Source organism: Vulpes vulpes, chromosome 9 (genome assembly GCF_048418805.1).
Source record: "Vulpes vulpes isolate BD-2025 chromosome 9, VulVul3, whole genome shotgun sequence".
NCBI classification, from domain to species: Eukaryota; Metazoa; Chordata; class Mammalia; order Carnivora; family Canidae; genus Vulpes; species Vulpes vulpes.
Window position 1 is genome coordinate 88,489,023 of NC_132788.1, and position 25,369 is coordinate 88,514,391.

At 41.8% G+C, this 25,369-nt stretch overlaps 1 protein-coding gene across 2 annotated transcripts in view; it reads right to left on the minus strand.

Annotated features, from left to right (window-relative positions):
* CACNA2D3 (calcium voltage-gated channel auxiliary subunit alpha2delta 3) overlaps positions 1 to 25,369 on the minus strand; it is an 833,608-nt gene that overhangs the window by 281,854 nt on the left and 526,385 nt on the right. For both annotated transcript variants that reach the window (XM_072720752.1, XM_072720750.1), the window contains exon 12: positions 7,932 to 8,010. In XM_072720752.1, the coding sequence (XP_072576853.1) occupies positions 7,932 to 8,010 (79 nt within the window). The remainder of the gene's footprint in view (positions 1 to 7,931; positions 8,011 to 25,369) is intronic.

Sequence of the window (25,369 nt, forward strand, 5' to 3'; positions counted from 1 at the left end):
AACTTGTCCAAAGCCAACTCCTGATTTCCCTGTCCAAACCCATTCCTTCCCTGGTGGGTCCTCCCCATCTTAGCAAATGGCGCCACTACCCAATTAGGCCAAAAACATAAGAATTATCTTTGATAGTCATCATTTCCTCACCCCACCCCATAGCTAATCCAATGGCATGTTCCTCTGGCCCTACCTCTAAAATATATTGAAATTCCTCTTTCCCATCTGCATTGCTTCTAGCTGACCCCAGGATTCCACTGTCTCTTTCCCAGAGCCTCCGTGCACCTCTCCCTGTTAGCTAGGCTCCTCAAGGCAGTCTGAGGGATCGTCTGAAAATATAAAGCAGATCACCACCTCTTTGCTTAAAATCCTAAAACGCCTTTTGTTGAGAGTTAGAATAAAATCCAAATTTCTTACCCTGAGTATGAAGACTCTCCCTTAACTGGCCCCTGCCCACCTGGGTGGCCGAACCCCTTCTGTGCTCCCACCCTTTCTCACTGCTTCAGCTCACTGGCCTTTTTCTTCCTCTCACAGGCCATGCTCATCCCCCTACCCCACCCCCAGGCCTTTGCACTTGCAGTCCCCTCTGCCCTGCACATCTTTTATCCAGTTTTGCCATGGCTGGCTTCCGTTATCTTTCAGAGCTCAGCTGCTGGGATTAATTCCTCCCACTGCATCCCACCTTCACTTTCTTTGTTTACTTGGCTTTCTTTCACTGGAATATTAGCTCCACGGCATGTTACAGAAAGCCGCTGCCTATCTTGTCCAGAGTGGCATTCCCAGAACCAGGCACAAGGGTCTGGGGGAGCCAATAGTAATGCAGAGACATTCACAAGGTCTGAATGTGATTCACCTTGCCTCTGTGCACCTGGGACACACAAGAGCCCAACTTGTGTGCTTACTGTATAGAGAAGAAATAGCTCAGTAATTTTTCCTGGATCAATTCAAATCTAGGTTCATCAGACTCCAAAGTCATTGCTCTTAACCACAGAAGACACTGCCTCTCCCTGTAATGGGAAGGGTCAGGCACAGTGGTTTAGCGGTCCTGCCCCAGGAAGGCACCCGTCATGGGCTGTTTGTGTCTGAGTGGCTGAGAAGGTTGAGGATGGGGATGGGAAAGGTGTGGTTCTCCCCTGAAGCTCTTGGGAAATGTTCAATAAATAGTACCAAAGATCTACTGAAAACCCGGTCACAGTTCTGACTTATATCTCAATACATAAACACCAGGGATGCAGATGTATGAATAGCAAGAAAAGCTGAAATTATAAAAATACTATTAATAATGTACATGGCAAAGCTTAATGCAAATTTATCATCTAGCCCCAATCCATTAAAACCTACAACTTTTCTGAAAGGCTCTTTTTTGTTTTTAAATGTTTTCATAGAAGTTTTAGTTAACAAATGTACCTTTTGATGGATAACAGGAAGTCCCTGAGGGCTGGACACTTTGGCCATAACAGTAGGTGCTTCCCTTCTTTTCCCTTTGAATTCTCTGGAATGGCCACTTGCCCCCTTCCTTCACTCATATTTCTTTTAAAATCTAGCCCTTGAATGTTTATTCTCTTCTGTAATGTGCCTTTTTGGACTTCATATATTATGTAAGAAAACAGAATCAGCAATCGTTTGGTAATTACCAAGGACTAATTAATGCTGAAATTAGCCATCTATTACAAGTGGTCTGCTCATTTTTCTACATAACATCAATTTATTTACCTTATTCCCTTGCAGAGCCTTCTGTGAACTCTGGGTTATAACTACTCATGCGATCAACCACAGGCACCCTGGTACTTTGTGTTTCTGAGATTTTGGCACCCTCACTTGGAGATTTTTTAAGGGCCCTCATCTAAAAGATGCCTCTGTGTGAGATGCTCCATCAGCACATCATTCAATACCCAGCTCTGCAGTGATGCCAGAGCCGAGGGCCCCACAAGTCTGCATCTCATGGGAGACCCTGGACATGCACCTCACACACCCAGGTCCTCTTTCTGCCTTTGATGTGATGGCCACTGCTCCTGTTGGATCTTTTCAAAGGCTTTCTCCCTCTTAAATAAGACAAGCTGAAGATAAGCAAGCTCATACTCAGACTTCAGTCTTGCCTGGGCAATCAGGTGGGCAGTGAGGTGAATGGTGTGACCTCGTGTGCATTCCCTAAGGGAAGAGCAGTGTTCTTGGAAGACCCTTGCAGTATTCCATCTTCCTCCTCCCTGTCAACAGCACATACTACTTATTTCTGTAAAAAAAAAAAATGTACAGTTTTACAAACAGCTTTCTGTCTCCACAATTCCTTGTCTCTCACAAAGACCAAACAAGGGGTCTGCTGGCCCTGAGTGCTGGGGGGTACATGTTCAGTGAATTGGAAAGAACTCACTGGGAGAGAATGCCCCCCAGGGCAGGGAGCCCAGCTGCCTCTGTGAGCATCACTCCCAAGAGTGAAGCTGTCAGAATCAGCCCCAAACCTTATATTTAGGAGCAAACCTTTCCTTTGTGAATAATATTACACTTTTAATTTCAAATTGAATGTTAGAAAAAATAATTTGAAGGATCACATGGTAGAGCTAGGAAAGTTGGCTTGTTTGCAGCTCTACTGATGAGCCAACTCCCCCTGCCTCATCTCCTTTCAGAGCCTGAAAGTCCCTATTTGTTCTTGACATTTTTGTCAAGAATTGGACTACATACCTACACAGACTGAGGCAGGACCACTTCTGGGACACACAGGCTGGGTATAAATCCTCATCCAGCCTTTATTAGCTATGACATATTAAAGTCTTGCCTCAATCTCTAAATTCCATTTTCTAGATTCCTCTATATTATGGGAAACAGGCAAGAGTCTTCCATGAAAAGGGACTATCTTCACCCCAGAGAGAGGCCACCTCACAACCTGGTGAAGAGTTAAGCTCAGGCTTTGGATCTGCTGGGCTTGAATCCTGGCTCTGTCACCTCCTGGCTGCTCACCTGGGGCAAGGTGCCAGTCTCTCCAGATCTGTTTCCTGCTCATGTACCTCCTAAAGCTTATTAAGAGGTCAAAAGAGGTAATACACGAACATACTTGACATTCTACCTGCCACTGAGTAAGCAGTTCATCATGTTTAGCTGTAACCAAAAACATAGCTCTGTCTTCAGCTTCATCACCATTATCTTCTCCACTCCAATCTTCATGTTCTATAGAATGTACACCATGGAATATTATTGAGCCACGAGAAAGAAGAAAATCCTGCCATGGGGACAACATGGACACTGAGACCACCATGCTAAATGAGGTATGTGCAATGAAGTAAGACTAATACTATTTTGTATCACTTATAAGTGGAATTTATATGGAATCTAAAAAGGCAAAATGTGTAGAATCAAAGAGTAGAATGGTGGTTACCAGGGGTGTGTGTGTGTTTAAGAGGGGAATTAGGAAGACATTGGTCAAAAGGCGTAAAATTTTTTAAAAAGAATTACATAAATGTATCTGAATGACATTTTTGCCTTCTCACACCTGTTTCAAAATGGCAAAAAGCTTTAATTTCCATTTTTCCCTAAACTCCACTGATAACCATTCTGGCCTCATAAATTTATCTGTTAGAGAACAAGATAGTTGGAAAGGTAGAGTGAAATTAAGAATTTACTGATGGAAAAGACTGTGGGTATGAACTCCTAAGGAGGGCTCAGCCCACCAATTCTTTCAAATGAGGAGAAAATGACCATTAACCCATCAAAAAGGGACAAGCTGAGCAGACAACCGAGAGAGCCTCGTGTGGCATTTCCATTCGACCTAACGATGACTGATTGGTTGAGAACCCAAACACAGAGGTCCTTCTTTATTTGCACAGCTGGAAAACACTCCCTTCTCCGTGATTTTTTGAAGGAGAATCAGGCAGTGCTTATTTAAAATCTTGGCACACTGAACATTAGAGAAGGTCATCATGGCTTTATGGAATATTGGGGCTAGTCAGTCCCTCTTTTCTGCTTCCCCAGTTCACTTGTTTATCCAATAGTGTGAAAGCAGAGCTTTAAATTCCACAAGCCGTTCTACAGTGGCAATGATTGTTTTAATGTATTTAAAATGCTTTGCTGCTTTGCCTCATTAGGGCTGGTTCCCTCAAGATAGGACCTAGTTATGCATAAAATGAAACAAACCGATGAGCTCCAGGCCTCTCTGGTTTTTGCTAGTAGATTGGACAAGGCATAGAACTCCTGCAAGGGGTAGGAAAATCCCCAGGAACCCATTTTCAAGGGACAGTGTCTGAGGTTCACTGGCTGAGAACTGTCTCCATGGCTACCAGACTTCCTAGCAAGAAGAAATGCACTGATAGTGGGTCCTTGGCCACCAACCTGGGGAAAAGATAGGTGCTGGCCATACAACTCCTGAGTCACTCTGGCCAGCCAGCCAACAGGCTTTTCCGTGGACTCCCCTGGGCTCTCCCTGGGTCTGTTTTGGTCCTCGAATGCTAATGCTTCATTTCACTGAAGAACTTGGCTGACTCAGGGAGAAAGTATGTAAGGGGGGGCCCCTCTGGACCTCATGTCACTTGAGATGAAAAATGTTATGCTGCCTCCATACTATAACAATCTGAGACTATAAACAATGATTTAATTAATGACCATAGAAGAATACTTGTTCACCGATGTTACGTGGTCAAAAACCCCATAACTGACGCAACGTGAAGCCAATGTTTATATGGGCACAGATGACTGGAACCTAACATTTTGATGGCAACTGTTACTTTGAAGAGTGGCAAACAATGACATTTTATTCTCAAGGCCCTTTAGAAAAGTAGCAGAGTGAGGAAGGCAGAACTCTTGAGAGAGACTTGCTTTGGCAGGGAAGGCAATGACCGATTTGTACAGGAAGAGAAGGAGGATCACTGTGGAATCCAATGGCCTGGCCAGCTAAGCAGCTACTATTACCTCCTTGGGTTTTCCAAGTTGCTATACTCAGAACTTCTAAATCGAAAGGGCTACATTCTATAGCCAGGCCCTGGAATACTCTGAGTTGACTAAATTGTCTTCAAAAGGATGCTTCAAAGATTCTTATAAACAATGACTAAAACTAAATTATGGTGTAATATTAGTTGATTAAGACAAGACTTCAATTTGAGTAATTTTCATCAGCTGGACACAGACAGTGGTAAAAACAAGAACCCATGACTAAAGGCATACTAGCTGATGGGAAGAATTGCAATCTGATGTGGCAGGAATAACAGCAACATTTTTAAAAATTTGAAAATGGAAAGGAACTCTTTCTTTTCAAGACCACAAAATAAAGGAAAAAATGGGGAAAAGTGTAGCTCGCTCAAGGTTTTCAAATGTCAACAAAGTTCCAAAAATTATTTCAACAATAGCCTCTTCACTCAGAGGAAATCTGGGATTCACTCAGCCTCCTTAACTTTATGCCTATGTTTCTCCTATATTCCTCCCTGAAGTGAAGCCAGATGCATTATTCTGAGACCATCAGAATTGCTGATAACTTTTAGTGAGGCAAGCCAGCCAATCAACTAAAATAATTATAAAATGTGTTATGTTAGCACTTCAAGGAAATGTTGAAACCTCCCATGCAATTCCCTACTTTGTAGATGAGGGAATTGACATTGGCTTAAAAGACTGTTCCAAGTAGAAGCAGATAATTCAAGACAATGTTGAACAAAGGGAAAGGTGAGCAAAGGTTATTTACTTGGCCACACACCTTTTCCCGACTCACTTCCCACACCCATCCAGCCATCGTGCTGAGACCCCACAGAACGTACATACTTTTCTCCATGGGCTTATCTCTGCCCACACCCAATTCAGCGGCGGGGAGACCTGGCCCAAGCTGAGGGTCATAATCTTTTCTGGAGGGAGGAAGGAAGGGACTTGAAATCAGAATTTAAGGTGCCGATCAGTCTCAAGTGGAGAAGATACAAACTCTTCTTAATATCCTGTCTTGTCCACAAAGTGCTGTGTGGACAGATGAGTGTGCATGGCATGGGGTGGTCATTTTGAGATGTGTCCACACCATAGCAGGGGAGGTCTCTCTACAGAGAGGAAGAATGCCAAGGAGCATAGACAGAAACCAAGGAGGAAAGGAATGGAAACACAGCTCCCTGGCCCCTCTTGAGACATGAGTTTCCCTTCCCACTGGGTTCTGAGTCACCCCCTTTCCTCTCCAAAACACTCCTCTTTTTAATTTCGGAGAACAACTTTGGTTGCTTGCAACTAAAATAACTTTATCTTAAGAACTGGGATATGCAAACTCTTCATGGAATCCTCTTTCCTCCACTAAGGCACCAACGTTGGAACTTTTTAAAATAAAGGATGGCTTAGGAGACAATATTAAAAAACAAAACAAAACACCTAAATCCATCAAGACCAGTTTACCATGTGATAGGATATGTCTTTCTTTATAAGTATTTATAGCCAATTTACTCATTTTTCAAACATGAAAGGTGTATTCACTCTGAGCAGGATAGGAGGCTCGGACTCTCCCTGAGTACACATGATGAAATCAGAGCTAAAGGCTGCTGTCATGGAGCATGTAGCCTCTGAGGGGAAATAAGACATGCCTACAGACCAAAATGGCACCAGGAAATAATACTGAGCATTTATGTGCCAGGCACCATGCTACCAGTTTTACCTACACAACCTCATTTCAGGTGGGGCAGGTGTCATCACTACCATTGTTCTATAGGTGACACAACTCAGACCCAGATGGGTTTGGTAACTTGTACATGAGTTGTGGATGGTGGAGGCTGGATTTGAACTCGAGTCTAGGTTCAGTCTCTAGGAGTCTGAACTCTACCACCTATTTGCCTCCCATGCTTTGCCTTCTTGGTTGTGTGTAACATGAAAGGAAGCTCTTAATAAACTAGAAGGCCCTGTTTCTTCCCTCCCTCTGGCTTCCCCAAAGCATCATTTCAGACACACGACAGGGGATTATTAATCAATAGACTTCAGAACATAGGAAAGACAAAATTATTGAATACTTACCATGTCCCAGCACTGAACCAGGCACCTAATATACACCGTTTCATTAATCTTTATATTTAGTAGGAATCAAAGGAAGAACTATTACCAACATCCTGATTTTGAAAATTAGAACACCGAGGCAGCTTAAAGTTAGTGAATTTAATCAGTTAAGTAGGCTACATTATGCTATGGGAACATATCGAACTGGAAATCTCAGTGGCTTAACACAAAGGATTTTTTTTTTACATATTATTTATTTATTTATTCACGAGACACACAGAGAGAGAGGCAGAGACACAGACAGAGGGAGAAGTGGTCTCCATGCAGGAAGCCCAATGTGGGACTCAATCCCGGGACTCCAGGATCATGCCCTGAGCCAAAGGCAGATGCTCAACCAGTGAGCCTCCCAGGTGTCCCAACACAAAGGGTTATTGATTAGATACATATTCAGTGTGGGCTGGCAGGGGACAGGGGGAGTAGAAGGGCATCAGTCCCTGATGATCCCTCAGGGAGCCAGGCTGATGAAATTGTTTCATGACTATTCCATCTGGAACATGGAGTTTCAGAGTTCACAAGGGTAGGAGAACAGAGAATGGGCACTATCATACCAGCTTCAGAACGCTTTAGCCCAGAAATGACCCAGCTTGGTTTTGCTTACAGCCTATTGGCCAGAACCAGTCTTGAACTACAAGGGGACTGGGAATGGGGAGTGAGTACTTGGATATCTGATGCACAGTAAATTGGTCTGCCATAGTAATACTCCCAAGCTCACCCAGCTACTATGCAGCAGAGCACAGAGGTTCAACCATTCCATTTGACTATGTCCTCAAAATTTGCAAACACATTTGGGAATTGTTACAAGTCTATCAAAAAACCATTTAGAAACACCCAAATCTTACCCTAGAAATCACAGCCTTCTCATAGAACTTTCTACTTTCTCTTAACTATCCCAACTTGCACGCATCCTAGGAGAAGTTACTTGTGAGCTGAGTACAAGATGGCAGGGAACCTACCTTTGTTGGCACAAGCCATCCACTTGAGATTGTCTGCAAAAGCAGCCTCTCGTCCAATGAGGTAGGTGAAGATGCGGACCTGAGAGGAAGAGGAGCACAGGCATCAGGGATATGCACCTTTCACCATGCTGCCCAGACCACATGCATGGCTCCCGCACATGTGGTTTACCTCTTTAATGCCCCAGGCTTCCCATCTGTAGGAACATATTTAAGACATTTGAAGTACAGTCAGCTAGAAATATATTCAAAACTGGAGCCTTTGATCTTTTAAACCATATGGCACTGGTGGTAGTTGTTTTTCGGTGTGCAACTCACGACAGAGGAGAACAACTCAAAATGGGAAATGAGCAGCCTCACAGGCCTGGATTTGCTGCCCACATATGGACAAGGATCCTCTAGGTCTGGACCAAATCCGCACCATTTTCCTAATCCACACAGGAAACACAGAGTGTGCTCTTCTTGGGCATATGAACGCCACCAAAAGACCCTCAACATTTCCCCCCAATGGTGAGGACAGGCTACATACACTCTTACCATCTGTGGTGTCTGGCGTGATTTTAATAGGTAATTAACTGGGACCAGAGGCACGGCCGGTAGCCAGGAGACCAAGAAGGACTCTTTCTAGCCTTCCTAAGCTTTTGGCTTCCGAAGAGCCGAGAACACATGTAAAACCCTGACTCTTCCATTTTGGACTGCTTTTTCAACTCTTTCTCAGGAGGTCTGAATTCTTTGAAATAGAGCACAACCCATCTCCCAAAGTAGTACTTGAAGGTTAGATGGAAGAAAGATAGGGGACTAAAAGGGTTACGACTCTTGAATTCAAATTTAAAACAGTATGTGGATTCAACAATACACGGTCCAAACAAAACTCTTCTGGCAGGCCAGGCATAGTCCTATGACTACCACTCTGTGGCCAAGTTAAAAGAAGACATGCCATCAGATGAAGATGCTGGATATGTGGCACGAAAGGCTTTTTACCAGCTGATGTCCCTTCAGCTCATCAAGCCTGGTCAGGCACCCCTACTGGTCCTTCAGCACTTTTATTATAGTTACAGCTAACTAGTATCTCACATGGTTACACTTGTGAGATTGATCTCCAGTAGACTGTCCACCTGATACAGGGAAGGAAGGGCTGTGTCTCTTTTTCCCTGGTTGTGTCCTGATGGAGCACAGTACTTAGAATGTGAAAACTCAATACATGAATGGATAAAAAGATACGAATGCTCCAGAGTACAGAAATACAGATCTTGCTTTAATTAATTAATTAGTTCATTAGTTTCTATTTTCTAAAATAGGCTCCATGCCCAACCTGGGGGTTGAACTCATAGCCCCAAGATCAAGAGTCACATGCTCTACCAACTGAGCGAGCCAGCCAGGTGTCCCCAGTCCCCAGATTTTGTTTTGATCATAAATATTCTCTTATCTGGGCATTATAGCTCAAAGGCAAGTTTGCAGAAATATTAAAATGCACGTTCTTACTATGGAGCCTCAGCCTGCCCATGCTTGTGTGCACCAAGACAGTCATTCTATCCATCACAGCTCCTACAAGGGGGCTTCCCAGGTGGCTGAGCAGGCAGAGAGAGTTTTGCCTCGCTTCATTCCCCTTACTCTTTTCCACACTATTCTCAATGGAGTCACATTGAGAAAGGATTATTTATTTATTTATTTATTTATTTATTTATTTATTTATTATTAATTATTGGGAGAGTCTGGCTTCTTTTAGGGAAAACAAGAGAAGAGTCAGCCTTATATGCCCAAAGGTAGTTGTCATTGACCTCCCCCCTATGAAAAAGTCACTTCCCTGTTCACTTTTCCTGCCAGGGCACTGTTGGTATTTAGCTGAAGATGTCTGATTTAGGGAGAAACTGAGGTTCAGTTAAGTAAAATGATTTGCTTTAATTTCAAGTCCTGATTCAATGGGAAGGTCTTCAGAGACCTCAAGATAACACTGGGTCCTCCCTCCTCTCAAACTCCTGAAGATGCAGGGTCTGTCCATTTAGAAAACCCCAATCAGCCCCATGGCCCAGAGCCAGCATCCATAGGAGCCAGCTCTGGAATCCAATCTTTTGAGACTCAGACTCATGCTTTTTAAATAATTCTTCACCTCCCACTTCAAATTTGGGCTATTTAAAGGGAAAACACAAGACCAATAAAAACTTGCATCCCAACTGGCTCTTAACAAAACAAAGTTTAAGAGATAGCTCTTCAGAAATGAAGCTAGGAGTCTACCTTTGTAGGCAAAGAGGAAAGGGTCTGGCAGAGAGCAGCCCAGTTGTTTTCAAGTAAAGATACCTAAACATACCGAACCTCCTCTGCCTTCCAGATGAAGAACCTCAGAATAAACGGAGTTCTCTCTCAGCAGCATAGTTAAAACTCCAGGACAATGCTGTGAATCACTGGCAAAACTTCTATAATTTCTCACTTAAAAAGATGGCAACCCATTTGGAAAACCAGTAGGATTGTGCCAAACTTCAGACCAGACATGATTGCTCAAGTATAATTGTGCTAACAATAACTACAATAATGGAAACTAGCATCTCAGCCCCCAAACCCCCACCATGCTCCTACACCACTGCCCTGGCTCCTACAGTTAGCACCATCCCTTGGGTCAGGTACATGATAAGGGATTTACAGGCATTATATTTATTTTGTTGGTTTGTATTTTATTTCATTGCTTATGAAAGAAAATCAGAATCACGTTCAGTATTTCCATTTATGTGGCGGCCTTGGCTCCCTGTGGACTGCCCTCCTTATCTAAGTAGAAATGGCAGGGAAATGACTTGTCACATCTCTGCCTATAAAATAAACATAATCAAATGATACTAGGTTCACGCCTTGGATTTCTCACAATGATGCCTTTCAACTGGCAACAAAAGAGAAGGGATTTTACTCCAAAATAAATATTTTAGAGAGCAATTTAACAATATCCATAGCATTTTATAGTTGTAATTTTTTTCAGGCCCAGTAATTCTACCTCTAGGCATTTATCTTAGAGCCAAGATAACAAATAAAATGCCTGCAGGGGCCAAGCAGGTAATAGAGATGACACGAAGTGGTAGATATATGGAAAAACTATTGGGTTGCACATCTTAAAACCCTATAGTTTCATTTTGTACATTTTCACAAATACACAAAAATGATAAAAGTACAAGAATGTTCATCTTCATTATTTGTAATAGTCAAAACTGTTAGAGCTTAAGTGTCTCTTGATAGCTGATTGCTTTAAAATGTTATAGTGTATTCATGGAGTGGACTATCATGCAGCTATGTACTCATGCAAAAAGGCATCTATTACAAATCGGTAAGGGGAAAAGAAGCAAGTTGTAGGATATTGGATAGCATAGAACCCTATATATCTTAAAAGGGATTTATACTTTTTACTTCACAAATGTCTACATCACTTGAATGTTTTTACAAGTGAACAAGTATTGCTTTAAGAATTAAAGATCATTTTAGGGGCGCCTGGGTGGTTCAGTGGGTTGTGTTTGTCTTAGGCTCAGGTCATGATCCCAGGGTCCTGGGATCAAGCCCCACATGCCTGCTAAGCAGGGAGCCTGTTTCTCCCTCTGCACTTCCCCCCTGCTCATTCTCTCTCTCTCTCTCTCTCTCTCTCTCTCTCTCTTCCTCTCTCAAATAAATAAATAAATAATCATTTTTTTAAAAATAAAGATCATTTTAAATGAGAATAAAGTAATTACACTATAGTTTCCTCAACCATTCTATAAGGATCTGGGAAGAATCAATGTAGTAGTGAAAATTTAATACGAAAATTACGACATTACAACCCAGCTCTACATCTTCTAGGGTGGGCTGCCGTACTCACCTGCTCAGTTAACTGAGTGCAAAACCTCTAGGAGTAACATAACCAAATTGTTCCTCATTTCTATCAGCAGATTCTGTAACCTGAGAGATTTTATTTCCAACAATCAGGGATTTCTTCCCCAAGAAGCACCATTAGAGAAATAGTCACAAATTTGCCTCGAGCCTAACTACTTTTCAGATCAGAGGTGGTTCTGAAAGCCAAGTTCATAGCACGAAATATCAAGGGACAGAGCCATGGCACAGTTCAGACCACAGCGGGATCAGGACACACCAAAGCTCTTCAGAAAGTCAGGCCTTGACACTCATCATCTGGCATGAAGGCACCACTTTTGTTAATGCAGCATAAAGGCAGGGGGAAAAAGCCTGCATAAACCTATTAGTTCATTTTGGTCTCCGATTCAAGTTTGTATGGTCTTTAAATGTTCTATAAACCCAATTAAGCTTCATAAAATGTTAGAATGTGGACATTTCAAAGTTCAAAGTCATTTAATTTAATCTGCTTAGTATAAAATTTCCCAAGTGAAACAAACAAACAAAAAAAATCAATCCAGTTTTTCCAAAAGCCAAATTATGCTCTGACTCATGTAGATCCAATTCCTACCAGAAATTTCAGGGGTGCCATTCCTCTTAACTTGGGTGAATATAGGTAGTAATGAACCAAATCTCTTCTTTCTAAAGTTATTAAAATAGAGGAAGAAGAGTACATTCTGGTAGAGCTATCATGGACACACTGCACAGCCAGAAAACAGGCTGCCACCCCCCCCCCCCCACACGTCCTTTTGGTAACAAATGGGCTATCACCAATGATCAGGCTTTTGAGATAGTCCAACAGTAGCAGGTCATCATCCCTCTGTCGCAAGTAGCTTCTGAATACCTACTATGAACCAGGGACCATTCTCGGAGTTGGGGATAAAATGGGTAAACAAAAACAAACTGTCTGTCTTCAGGGAGTTTACATTTTCATGAGAGTGAAACAGATAATTAATAGCAAATTCGTATCTAATATTTGTTTGATTTAGTGCTTATGAAGAAAATAAGCAGGGTAAGGAAATAGTGACAAAAGGTGCTATTTTAGGAAGAGAGGAAGGGAAGCCCTCCCTGGTAAGGTAACATGTGATAAGGGGATCTGGACAAAACAGGGTGGGGGAGGGGGAACAAGACACATGGCTGCTGGGGGAAGAATGTTTCAGGTGAAGGGAATAGAAGTTGTACAAAATCGTTGAGATAGGCATGCTCAAGGGATATTGAAGAAACCAGTGGAAATGGAGTGGAGTCAATTAGGACAAGTTGTAGAGAATGAATATGGACAGAAAATAGGGCCCTTGCAACCACTGTCAGAGAACAGAACCACAGAAGAAACTGCATAGAAGCCTGACATGAGCTACACATAATCTTGTAAAAGGGCAAATCTGTCTACAATCTAGAGAACAAGTCATGCTCAACTTGGCTGCACATTTGATTTTCCTGTGATGCTCTTACAATTCTGAATGCTCAAGTCTCAGCCAAGTGTAAATAAATCAGATCTTCTGGACCAGAGGGTCTTTTAATCTCCCTTGGTTCCAATGTGCAACCAAGTTTGAGAACTACAGATATAGGGGAACAGGGTGGAAGCAGACACTAAAGCAGGAGGCCACTGAAGTGTTCCAGGTAAGAAGTGAGTGTGGCTCTGGCCAGGGTGGGGAGAGGTCTTGGACTTCGCTGGACATCGGAATCCCCGGACCTTGACTCACACATTGCCCCAACACCCATCCTCCAGAGATTTCAACTAAGTAGTTCACAGATCTACATTTTTAAAAAGTACCCATGATGGGTCTGACAGAGGTAGACTGATGTCAACACTTTTAAAGAAACACTGACAAGATGATAAGTCTTGAGTAAAGATAAGTGGAACCAGGAATTAAGAAATCAGTGGAGCCATTTCAAACAAATGGGTTTTTATAGATTGCGAAGGATTGAGGCTAAACTTCCAGGAGTTTACAATCTGTATGTGGTCTAAAAAAGAGAGAGAGAGAGAGAGAAAATGGATCAAGAGGATCTTTTTTTTTTTTTTTTTTTTTTTTAAAGTTTGTGTCAATCCAACAAGTCAGGAACATCAGACACTAACCAAGACTGGGCAACCAAGCATAAGCCAACTGCACTTCCTTTTTCCCCCCAAAAGGGCAGGTCTGTACTCACATGTCCGTAGCTACAGCTGAGTTTTCACACCAAAAGGTGCTCCTTGAAATTATAATAACCCCACTCATGCTCCCACATACAGAGGAAAGGACTGAGAACAGCATATTTAAAAGCCTCCAAATACATATTTTTACATTTATTAAAAAAAAGAAGACAATCTTTCATTTTAAAGTAACATTTAACTATAAATCTAGTACTTCTACCTTATAAAACATGTAATTTATATGGATTTTATGTATAAATGCCATTTTCAAAAAAAAATTGTCCAGTACCTTTGAGTGCCCATATCTACAGGTTCCAAATTTTAATTCACCTAAGTGGCAGCCTCTGCAAATAAGCATGTGGACACAGCTTCACATCCTCCACCTGCCCATGGCCCTTTAGGGTCACTGCCCAACTCAATTATCCCCTAAAACACCTCCAGGATTTCTCAAAAATGGTGCACAACTTCGGCTTTAGAAAGGACTTTCCTGATGTCTCTAGGTCTTCAAGGCCAATTTACTATTACTGAATATGTTCTTAATCTGTATCTTCACAAAAGATGCTCCTAACCTACTTCTCTTATTTGCTCATTTCAATGAATTGTGCTTTAGAGAAGCACCTCTGAATAAAATCTTTAAACTCTAAGCAGAAGCTGAGGACTAGAACTTGATTATTCCCCAAATGCTTCATAAATCACCACCAATAATGTCTTCACAAAAACACTGCAAGAGGAGAGGTAGCGCCAGAGAAGGTTGATGCCAATGGAAACAGTTATACTGAGCAGGCCGCTTTAATCTAGAAGCCATCATGCTCATAATAAAAGATGAAACATCCTTATCCAAAGGATGAGAAATGCACATAAGGTAACACTGCCCTGAGCAGCAGTAAGATGGGACAAATTGAATTAGATTACAAAAGTAATAAAATTTCAACAAATGAATATCATAGATCATTATGATAAATGTGCTGTCATTTGGGGGATGCTCTAAGAGTCTATATAATCTCTTTCCTCTCAAGCACAGTGCCTGATACCTCATGTGTGGTATTGAAAACATCCCAATTAAAAAAAAATGCCATTTGTGATCTTCTGAGCAGGAAGACACAAGTCCAGTTCTGGGGCCATGTGTTGTGTCAAGGTAAAGGAGAAGGTGTCTCTGAGTCATCCAGAGACGGCAAACTGGGTTAGCACAGAACACAGGATATGACACGCTGCTTCACAGAGCAGTAAGAAGTCAAGCTACAAACATCCTCAAAGTTGGTGACAAATTCACTAGACTATCCAGCCCTAAGGACTTCATTCAGGAGGCAAAGCCAGTGTTTCACTGTGTCTTTTTATGTTCTCTATTTCTGATGCTCCGATATCTGGGGCCTTGCTGCCTTGGAGGAACTACCCCTCTCAGGGCTAGCTAATTCCTGCAGGTAACAAACAACTTGCCCACAAGTGCACCTCTGAATGCAAATAAACCAATCCAGGCCTCTTCTTTTTATCAGCTATTCACACTCTAGATCCACCTGCCCTAATCACTCTCTGGTCCATACTAGACAACTAGGGATAACTCGTGTGCCCCAAAGCCCACAGAGATTATTCAGTCCTAAACCTGCTTACCCTGCTTTCTCTCTTTCTCCCCTTGGCAACCACAAGAAGGCTTCACCATCTAGTTTCCTCTCCCTCTCTTTCTTTGCCCACTCACCTTGCCTTGGGGCTTCCCCTTGAAGCAGCTCCATGTGGTATGGCATGCTTCTGGTTTCTAGGGGACTACAAGTATACTCAATTTCCTTCACATTAGGCATTTCTAGGTCTGTGTGCCTTACCATATCTGACTCAAGTAAATACTGAGTACCCTTAAAACAGCTGGGAATCAGGAGACCTGGGTTCCAGGTCAGTCCAACTGCACATTTACTGACTTGGCGACCTTGAGTAAGTTAGTTAAACCTTCAGACTGTACTTTCCTCATGTGTGGTAACAAGTGAACCATCTACCCACTCCCTGTGATCAATAGCAAGCCAGATAATGGATGCAAGGACAGGTCAGAAGCAGTGAATTCTAAGAGAGTTGCATCCGAGTGTATTGGAGACAATTTGCTGTAGTAAAACTAAACAAAGTGAACTGAGGAAAGCCAAATCTCCTATCCCAGACACCCCCTCCACCCTGCCCAGAAGTCTGGTTAAATAGGAAATTGTCTGTTGTGGGTGAAGAAGAGGATTCTTCCTAGAGGTGAGTTTTGAGGAGTCATCACTGCTATCTGCCATTACCAAGGATAATGGGATTGACAATCCCTAACACTAGAACTACAGCGATGACAACTTCTATTAACCTTGGCAGAGTTGTAAGATCCATTGAGACTTTGGCAAAGGCTGTGGACTTTACCCCTACAAAAAATGCCCAAGCCTGTACATTCACAATTTCAGGTAAGATTGATGAGATTTGGGGTATCTCCTCCACCAAAGACCCAGATTCCCTAGGCACCTCTGGATCTCAGGTTAAGAACCTCTGTTTGATATTTTATATTCTGCACCCTAAATTCCTCAAAAGCAAATTGTTTTCTTTGGACAATAAAAATGGGCCCTTCATCTTATGTGATTGCCAAACTGAGAGAGAAGTTCATTTGTTCATTTATATGCCCATTCTCCAATGACTGGTGAGTCCCAGATGTTGGCCATTCATGACCGGATCCAGACTTCATATCAAGAATGACTGCTCAATATGTGGGAACAAGGTGGACACACCAGGAGCCCTGAGACAGAAGAGGCACCATTACAAACCTTGAGTTGGCACATCACATCATGGAGCCTTTGAATGACCACATCTAAAGGAACAGAGATGGAATGGACAAATGGACAGGACCCCTGCCTCATTCATTTCTGAATCCATAGAATCCAGTGCAATGCTTGGCACAGAGCTAGCACTCAAATACATGTTCACTAACAATACCATAAAAACCCCCTTCTGCTGATATGAGGGGCTCTTAAATTCATTGCCAAGATTCAGACTGCTAACCACCATGTGGACTACAGATCTGTATGGCTAGGACGTCTTTCCCTGCTTCCCTTGCCCTCTCAGACCTGGAGAGATAAGTGGTGACAGTGACTCATTCACAGGTATGCCCCTTCTTCCAAAAAAGCTTACAGGTTAAACACCATGAACAAAAACATAGATTCATGTGGATAAAGCCGTTAAATTTAGCAGAACAGATCAGAAAGTCTACTTATGTAAAAGAGAAACTAATTATTCTACAAACTGGCATGTTGATAGTCATGCTCGTGAAACATCTTGGGATCACGTCACTCTTAGAACCCTGTGATGTCTAGCTTAGAACCCTGTGATGTCTTCCCATTGCACTTAGAATATATTCCCAAACCTTAATCACAGCTAAGATGCCCAGAAGATCCAGAAACATGACAAACTCATTCTGGCTTTAGGGTCTTTGCATCCACTTGTCCCACTGGCTGGAATGTTCTTCACTCTCTCACTTTCAGTATCTAACTCCCTCTCATCACATTTGTCTCCTTCATGATACTTGGTACATTTTGTAATTATCTTAATGACTTGTTTATTTTATTGAATTACATTTATTTCTACCACTAAACAGAAATGCAGATATTGTGGGGGAAGAATGAGGCACCAGTACCCAACTCAGTGCCCAGGATGTAGTAGATTCTCAGAGATTCTCAGTCACCCACTTTCTCTCCACTTGTTTTCACAAATTTTATAAGTCAAAATAAGTCAGCATGGGACACTTGTGAACTTATTAGGGTTAGAGCTCTTTCCTTCATTACCAACTTCATTTTAAATGCTTTCTTATTTTTTCAGACTGATCTGCTAACAACCAGCTGAAATTTCACTTTCTCCTATGATCAGTTCCCTTGATTTCTTTGAAGCTCAGTGATAAATAGGAAGAAATGGAGGGGTGAAAAGCTCTGGTCTTTATTATTACCATCTCATCTTCAAAAGCCAGAAAATAGTGTCTTAGTTGCCTCGCACAGGTGGATCATCAGTTTCATAGTATGTTTCTTTTTTTCCTCGGTGCTGTCCCTTAATTCTAAATGGAAGCCATGCAAAGCCTGAAGTCAATTGTATTTTAAATAACTGCTTGGTTCAGGTATTACCTCGCAGGGAAAAGATGACACCCCACAATGGTAATGGGATGTTTGCCACCCACATCAGTGTATAGGACCAACCAACTTTCAGAGAAATGTCACCTCCCACTTGGGACAGTTCTAACAGATGGAAAAAGGTCATGAATAACAGGAATGGCTGGGTGGACAGGTGAGCAGAATACAGTAGATATAAAAACAGGGTTGAGAACTGGACACATCCAGTTTTAGAATCTGGGCCTTCCCCAATTGAGCTAGGCAACCTGGGGTGAGTTACTTGATCTTTCTGAGCCTCATTTTCCTTACCTACAGGGCACTGTGGCTAACATAATAGTACCTGTATGACAAGACTGCAGTTAAATAGAACCAAAATGGTAGGGGTTGGGGGGGGGTTGTGCTATGAAAGAATTTATATGTGGGGGGTCCTTTCTAAGAGGAGATCTCCAGTGGGGCATTTTGCCTGGACCCTAAAGAGTAAATGTGCAGGAAAGGGCCCAGAGGTGTGAAGCTTGAAGACATGACTTGGCCTGCCAGTCTGGACGTTAGAGGAAAGCTCCTTTTTCCTTAATATGCTCCCTCAGGTTTGTGTTTACCACCCAGATGAGGGTACAGGACCAAGACTTACTTGGCCTTGGGCACAAATGTGGTCCTCGTGTGGGATGTGGGCCAAAGCCTCACAGTAAGAAGTAGCATGCATTTGGATAGAACACTCTCTCTGCAGACCACCCTAGTGAATCAGCACAGTGCAGGTTATAGGTCGAGGATTTAGGAGTTTGGAATTCTGCCCAAATCATTCTCAAACTCATTAAAACCAACAGCTGTTGTGAATTCTAAGCTAGTACAGTTCTTGTCACTTCTATTTTCCCAACCAATCCTCCCTGTCACTAAGAATTAGTCTAAAATAGCAGTTTCTGCTGTCAAATCACCTGCCACCTTCTGGGGCTTACTGTCAGTAAGAAAAGTCAAGGACTTATCAGACGACTGCAAGGATATCGTTGAGGGCAGAGTTCATTCCATTTTACCTGTGATTCTCCAAAAGGCAGACAGGTAGGGACATAGCTCTGGGGGTGGGGGTGTGTGGGAGTGGTGGCTGTGTATCAGAATCACCTGTGGGGTTTGGGCAATCAGTACATGCTCATTACCTGTACCCCGACCTCTGCCTCCTCCAGGGATTCCAGTGCTCCCAAGACTCCAAACACTCACTATGGGAGCATGCCCAGCTGCAGACCCTACTATGGAGAGTCATAGTTATGACTCACTATGGAGAGCCACTGTTTGGGGGTAGAAAAGTGAGTGAAAGTTCCAGGGGGGAACAGGGGGGCACATGTCTTCTTTCTGAGAAACCCCAGAAGAAAATTTATTTCTTTTATTCAATCAGTTGGAGTTGTATTTAGAATTGTTATGTTTTAATCTTATAGACTGTAAGCCCTACAGCTGTCCGGGGTTCCCTTTTGGCATTGGCCGCCCTCAAGCAGAGGGCTCAAACACCTCCAACAGAGAGTGTTTTTTTGGCTCTACTTTTATTACTATTGGCTCTACTATTATTAGGTCATAAATTTTTTCAGTGCTCTTATCATGAAAGAGGGTTATATTTTGTCAACTGCTTGTAACTGTAAAGTCCTGATAGTCCTTCTCTTAGCTTTGTGCATTGGTTGGAGGGATATTTGAAGCCAAAAGAAGTCTTCCTCATCTTTCTCCCAACTCTTTGCTCCTGGAAATGAACCCTCAGGCATTTCTCACATTCCCCCCCCCCCCCAACCAAAGTTCTACATGTTAGAGAAAAACAACTGAAAGTTTGTATGGTTAAAAGGCATTGTGACCAAGAAGCACTGAGGAAGGGGAGGTCGTGCAAGGTAACAGACCATCTCTGTCCTGTAGGAGCTTTCCTGCAGTGGAGAGAAGCCACAGACTCAGAAGAATCAACATGGGGATGCACGGGGATGGTGGAAAAAGGTGGCCTGGGAGGCACTGGACAAAACAGCAAAATGTAAACCAAGAAGAGCAACGGGTTTTGATAGAACAAAAAACGTACACTTGAAAGAAGCTGTTAGTCTTGAGAGCTAGAACTTATTTTGTTTCCCCACCATCACATTTTACTTACTCACTGGTTTGTTATTTTTCTGGAGTCAGGATATTTCATAGGGATCAAGGGCAGAGAAAGAGAGATACTGTGTCCTGGTATTGAGTTCTTTGTTTTTCCCAAAATGTGTTTCTCCTGCCTGGGAACCTCAAGATTGGTCAAAGCTGCTGGCTCTGATGTCAGCAAGGAAATTCTACAGTTTTCCATCTTAAACATCACCTTCTGAGAGATTGGGGCTTTTCCTGGAGGAATACATTTGAGGACATGAGGCTGCATGGGAGGGAGTGGCCAGAGAATCTGCTGTAGCCTGGAAGCCCACTCTTCCAGAGCACTGGGTGACTTCTAATGACTTGAGGGTTAAAAGTTCCTAATTAATGACATGGGATGGAGAAATGAATTTCTTTGGAAGTTTCTCATTAAATTTAATTATTGTGATTTTCATCTCCTCTGCCAACACTTAGTCCAAGCCATTAATACCTCTTAACTAGATTAACAGCCAGGCCTCTTATCTGAGCTTTTCCATTGCTATCCAGTCCCAAAGAAAACTTCTTGCATCCTTACCTTGTAGAAGTTCTAAAGGGGCATTGCTTTAATCTAGAACAGGAATTAAAAGCCACCCTCAACCCCTGTTCTGGTCCCTGCCTTGTCCCATAATCCTACCTCAGGCTGACCCTCATCATTGTCAAATTCCCACCCATCCACTTCCTCCCAGGATGACCTTTTTCCAATTCACCCAACACCTGAAGGTTTTTTTCCTGTCACAGGGCCTTTGCACATGCTCTCACAACACTGAAACATTTTAGCATTGCCATTTCCTTCCCATCTTCTTGGTCCTATTATAAAACTTTCCATCTCCCAAAGTCCCTCTTCCATCCTGTTATCTAAAATAAGTCTCCCTTTTATGCTTGGTCTCAGCCCCTATTGCTTTTCTACATGTAATCAGTGCAATTTATAGTTATTTGCCTGTCACTTGGCTATGTTCTATTTCACATACACACACACACACACGCCAAATACTCATGGCAACACAAATAAACGTGTGTGTGTGTGTGTGTAACTTTCATGGTGGAGATCAGTTTTGCTCACTATTGTGTTTAACTCCTAATCCTGAACCTGACCCATAGCAGTTGTCCCAAAATATTTGTCAAATAAGTGGATAAATGTGGTTATTGCAAGCAACTATAAGATACAAACGTAGGCTAAGTAGGGATAATCCATCATGATGTATGCAGTAGGAACATGCTAAGAGAAATAAGGGAATAGTACAGAATTAAAACTATATTGAGTCCATTGTCACCTATCATAATGGTAGGATTGCAATGAGACAGGTATTATCATTATTCTTATTTAACAGATGAATAAATTGAGATTTGGAAAAGGTAGGAACCTGTCCTAGGTCACACAGCTGGTAAAGTGACAGCTGTCAAACCCTTTTATTAAGGCAAACGGGATTCCAAATTTCATGTTCTTAATTGCAACACTTTGACATGAGAGCAAAATAATTGGTTAAAGGACATGAACTGCTGGATCACAGAATAAGAAACACTCATGGCAACACAAACAAACAAAAACTCTCAGAGAAAGGAATGTTCAACCTCACTTTAAAGGACAAATACAAATTAAAATTGGGAATTTGGGGGGTATTTTTGGGTTTTTGCTAGGGAATTGAAAATGGCTTGTTAATGATGATGAGAGTATTGAGAAATCATCTTTCTACTGGTGGGAATATAAACCGGCAATAACTTGGCCGTATCTTTCAAATATTTGAAGTGCACATGACCTTTGACTCAGCAATCCACTTCTAGGAAATCACTTCCAAATACTTATTTTTCTTACCAGCAAGTTGAAATTTTTCATTTTGCTAAAATGTACAAACCAAATTAATATAATAGTCCAAATCCTATGGTTTCTAAACATTTATCCATTGATGACTTCCATAAGATGCTATTGCCCGTCAGTATTCAGAGCAAGTTCAGATGCCTGATATACTCTGCTTTTCCTTCTACCCACCAAAGTAATTTGTCTTTTCAAAAGTCTTGATGGATGTTTTCTTTGTTTGACTCTCCATGTTGCCCAAGGAAACCATCATACAGTGAAACGATTTAACATAAAGGATATATGTTGCAATGCTGTTCATATTAGAGAAAAATTACAACCTCCTAAATGTACCCAGAGAAAGGGGATTAAATTATAGTGCATTCATTCAATTAACTTTCATGAAGCCATTACAAATAATGGTAAAGTTGATCGCTTAATGACTTGGAAAGACATCACTAAAAGAACAAAATAGGCTCTAAAATGCCATGTACAGTCTTATCCAATCTATAAATAAATATATATATATATACACATTACAGAAAAATAATGGAAAGATATATGCAAAAAGTACCTAATGCCATAATCTCTGGTGGTTGGCTAGCAGATGATACTTTTTCTTTCTTGTTACCTGGTTTTTTAAACATTTTCTATAATGAACAAGAAATACTTTTATCATAAGAAATATTTTTCAGAAAGAGACCATAAGAAATTTCCATTCAGTTCCATTCATCTGATATTTACAGAGCATCTTCTAGGTGCCAGGGTCTATGCAAGGCAGAAGGGGTGCAATAGTACTCCAGTACCCAACTCCATGCAGAAAAGATTCAGGTAGGAAAATGCAGGTTAGAGCTTCAGGACTATGGAAATGACTATACAGGTCTCAAAATTTCCCACTGAAGATTAGAAGCAGGCACCATTCTCTAGGTCATCAAGAATGGGCTAGGCCAAGAGCTATGTGAAAGATCACCCAGACCTGTTGAGCACAGCAAGCCATGCTTTGTCTGTATGTTTGCAACTAAAATCTTATTTCTATGGGCATTAAATCATTGTTTCATGTCACGCTTCTTCTCCCTTTTGGAAAACATCTGACCTGAAAAATGTCTTGAGCCCAGTGTCAATACGAAGAGTGAATGTGGGTGCCTGCAGCGCAGCAGAGCCCCTCAGAGGCCGTGCCCTCTGAAGGTCTTCCATGCATTTTTATTGTCTAAAGGGAGCTAGAGAACAAAATTTCAACTTCCAAAAAGTGGTGGGAGGATCCACCAAATTCTCTGACGATAGCAGTCTGTCCAAAGAGGTAGATTTGTCATTAAGAAATCAGAAAATGAAAAAAAAAAAAAAAAGAAAGAAATCAGAAAATGAATTAAATCCATTTCAGTACAGCTTACCATAATTAATGCAGCATAATCTGATTTTCTTTAGAGGTGGAAGAACAGAGCAGAAATGCTGCTGTGATACTTGTCTGTCTCCATGCTAGGGCAAGGATGGACTGAAGCTAGTGGCTTTATTGTTACGTATGAGAGTCTTGCATCCCCAGGCCTGAGGCCAGCCTCCTGCCTCAGCAGATAATGAGTTTGGCAATCTCTGATACTCTTTTCTGGATGCTAATCCCCAGCATAGAACTTCTATAATGCATGATATAATTTAATACACCTGGCAGACTCACCACCAGTTCATTCTTTTGTTATGTAATAGCCCAAAGTGAAGTCGAGGGTGGTTAATGCTTTGACAACCAGCTATTATCCCCAATAACAGGCGATTTTCAAAGGATTATTGCCGTCAGGAACTATTTTATAATAACTGGCAACTGGAAGCCAATGTAGCAAAAAGTAAGATGGTCTTTGGGAGTCACCATCTATTTTGTACAAATCTGCAAAGATGCTTCAAGCATCTCCCTGATGAAACAACTGGAGTAGTGACGGGTTTTGTAGGCTAAGATAAACCCCCTCACCAGAAAAATTAGAGGGACATGGGCTTTAAAGTTACTCTTTAAAATCTTTCTATTTTGTTATTCCCTCATCTTTTCTCTTTTATGATATTCTGGTGTCCTAAAAGCCTGGTTCCGGTAAGTTACAGAAGCCCTGAGAACTTTCCTGGGAACTCTCACTCTGAAGCTGTTTTAGTTGGTGTCAGGCCCCAAAGGGCAGACTGCCATGGTATCCATTCTGAGGGGTTTCTTTCTGATATGCATGTCCCGACTTAACTGAATCTCACTTTAGGAAGGTCATTCGGGTCAGGTTATGACAAGAGAGGAATAACTTATTGTCCTCCTCAAGCAGGAGGTTGGGATCAGTCTATGGCAAAGTCAGACTTGATTCAACACAGTGAGTGCTACCCATTACCAGTGGGCCCTGACTCTTGGAGGATTTCTTTTCGGAGAACAGTTTTGTTAGACGTGAGTCCTCTCTTAAAAGAAATGCCTGTGAATGATACATCTCCTTAGGATAGATCCCCCAAACGCACTCATATCCAAACTCAAATTCTGAAACATCAAGAAGGTGGTTTTTTTATGTCACTGCTGTGATAAAAATCATGGAGTTCTTTGTACTCTACGCAGATTGCATAAATCCCAGCTGTTTGAACTTGGGAAATGTGTTCAGTGATGAAATTAAATCGACATCATCTTCCTTTATCTTGACAGTTCAGACGACTGGAGGCAATTGCTGCTCTGGCTGTCGGGTTAGGATAGTCAGTACTAAAATTATTATACTGCCTTTAAGTTTATCTTTGATTAAAAATTAAATTTAACTTCCCTTTATCATTTTCCATACTCCCAACAACATGCATGTGTTCTCCAAGTTAAATCAAGATGGACTAAATATTTAATACCCTGTACTAATTAGCTACAACTGTTACCTGATTTCTCTCTGTAAATGAATGTGAAAGGGCCCGGGAGGCCTAACGTTAACCTTCATCCACTCTCGTTATAGGAGAGAAATTACAGGCTCTAATTAGATGCTTCAAATTGCAAAGAAATAGAATTTTCATAACCAGCTTATTAAAATCCTAGGGCTCCTTTGGGATAGGGCAAATTGCTTCTATTCTGATCTGCTTATCCTGGTACAACACCATACAGAAGACTCATGTTGTCTGCCATACACAGCTCATATTTCTCCCAAATTAATGAGTACTCAAATTATTCCAGCTGCCCTCTTGGCACAAGAAAAAATTGAAAATCTATGGCTGCCAAGTGATGTGGATAACTCAGCTGCTAAATAAAATATGCTTAAGGGGACACAGCTGCTGGGGTGCCTATTTACATTAAATTTACTAAATCCATGAACACAGAACAAATGTCCCAAGACAGCTAAACAGTGTTCAATACTTGGGTTAACCCTTTTATTTGTCCAGGACCCTCAAGGTACAGGTTCCCACATAGTGAGGCAGAAACACAAAGTTTTTACCAAAGGATTTTTCTTCCCAGGACAGATCTCTAAGCATTACCAGAGGAGGACCAGGGAGAAGATCC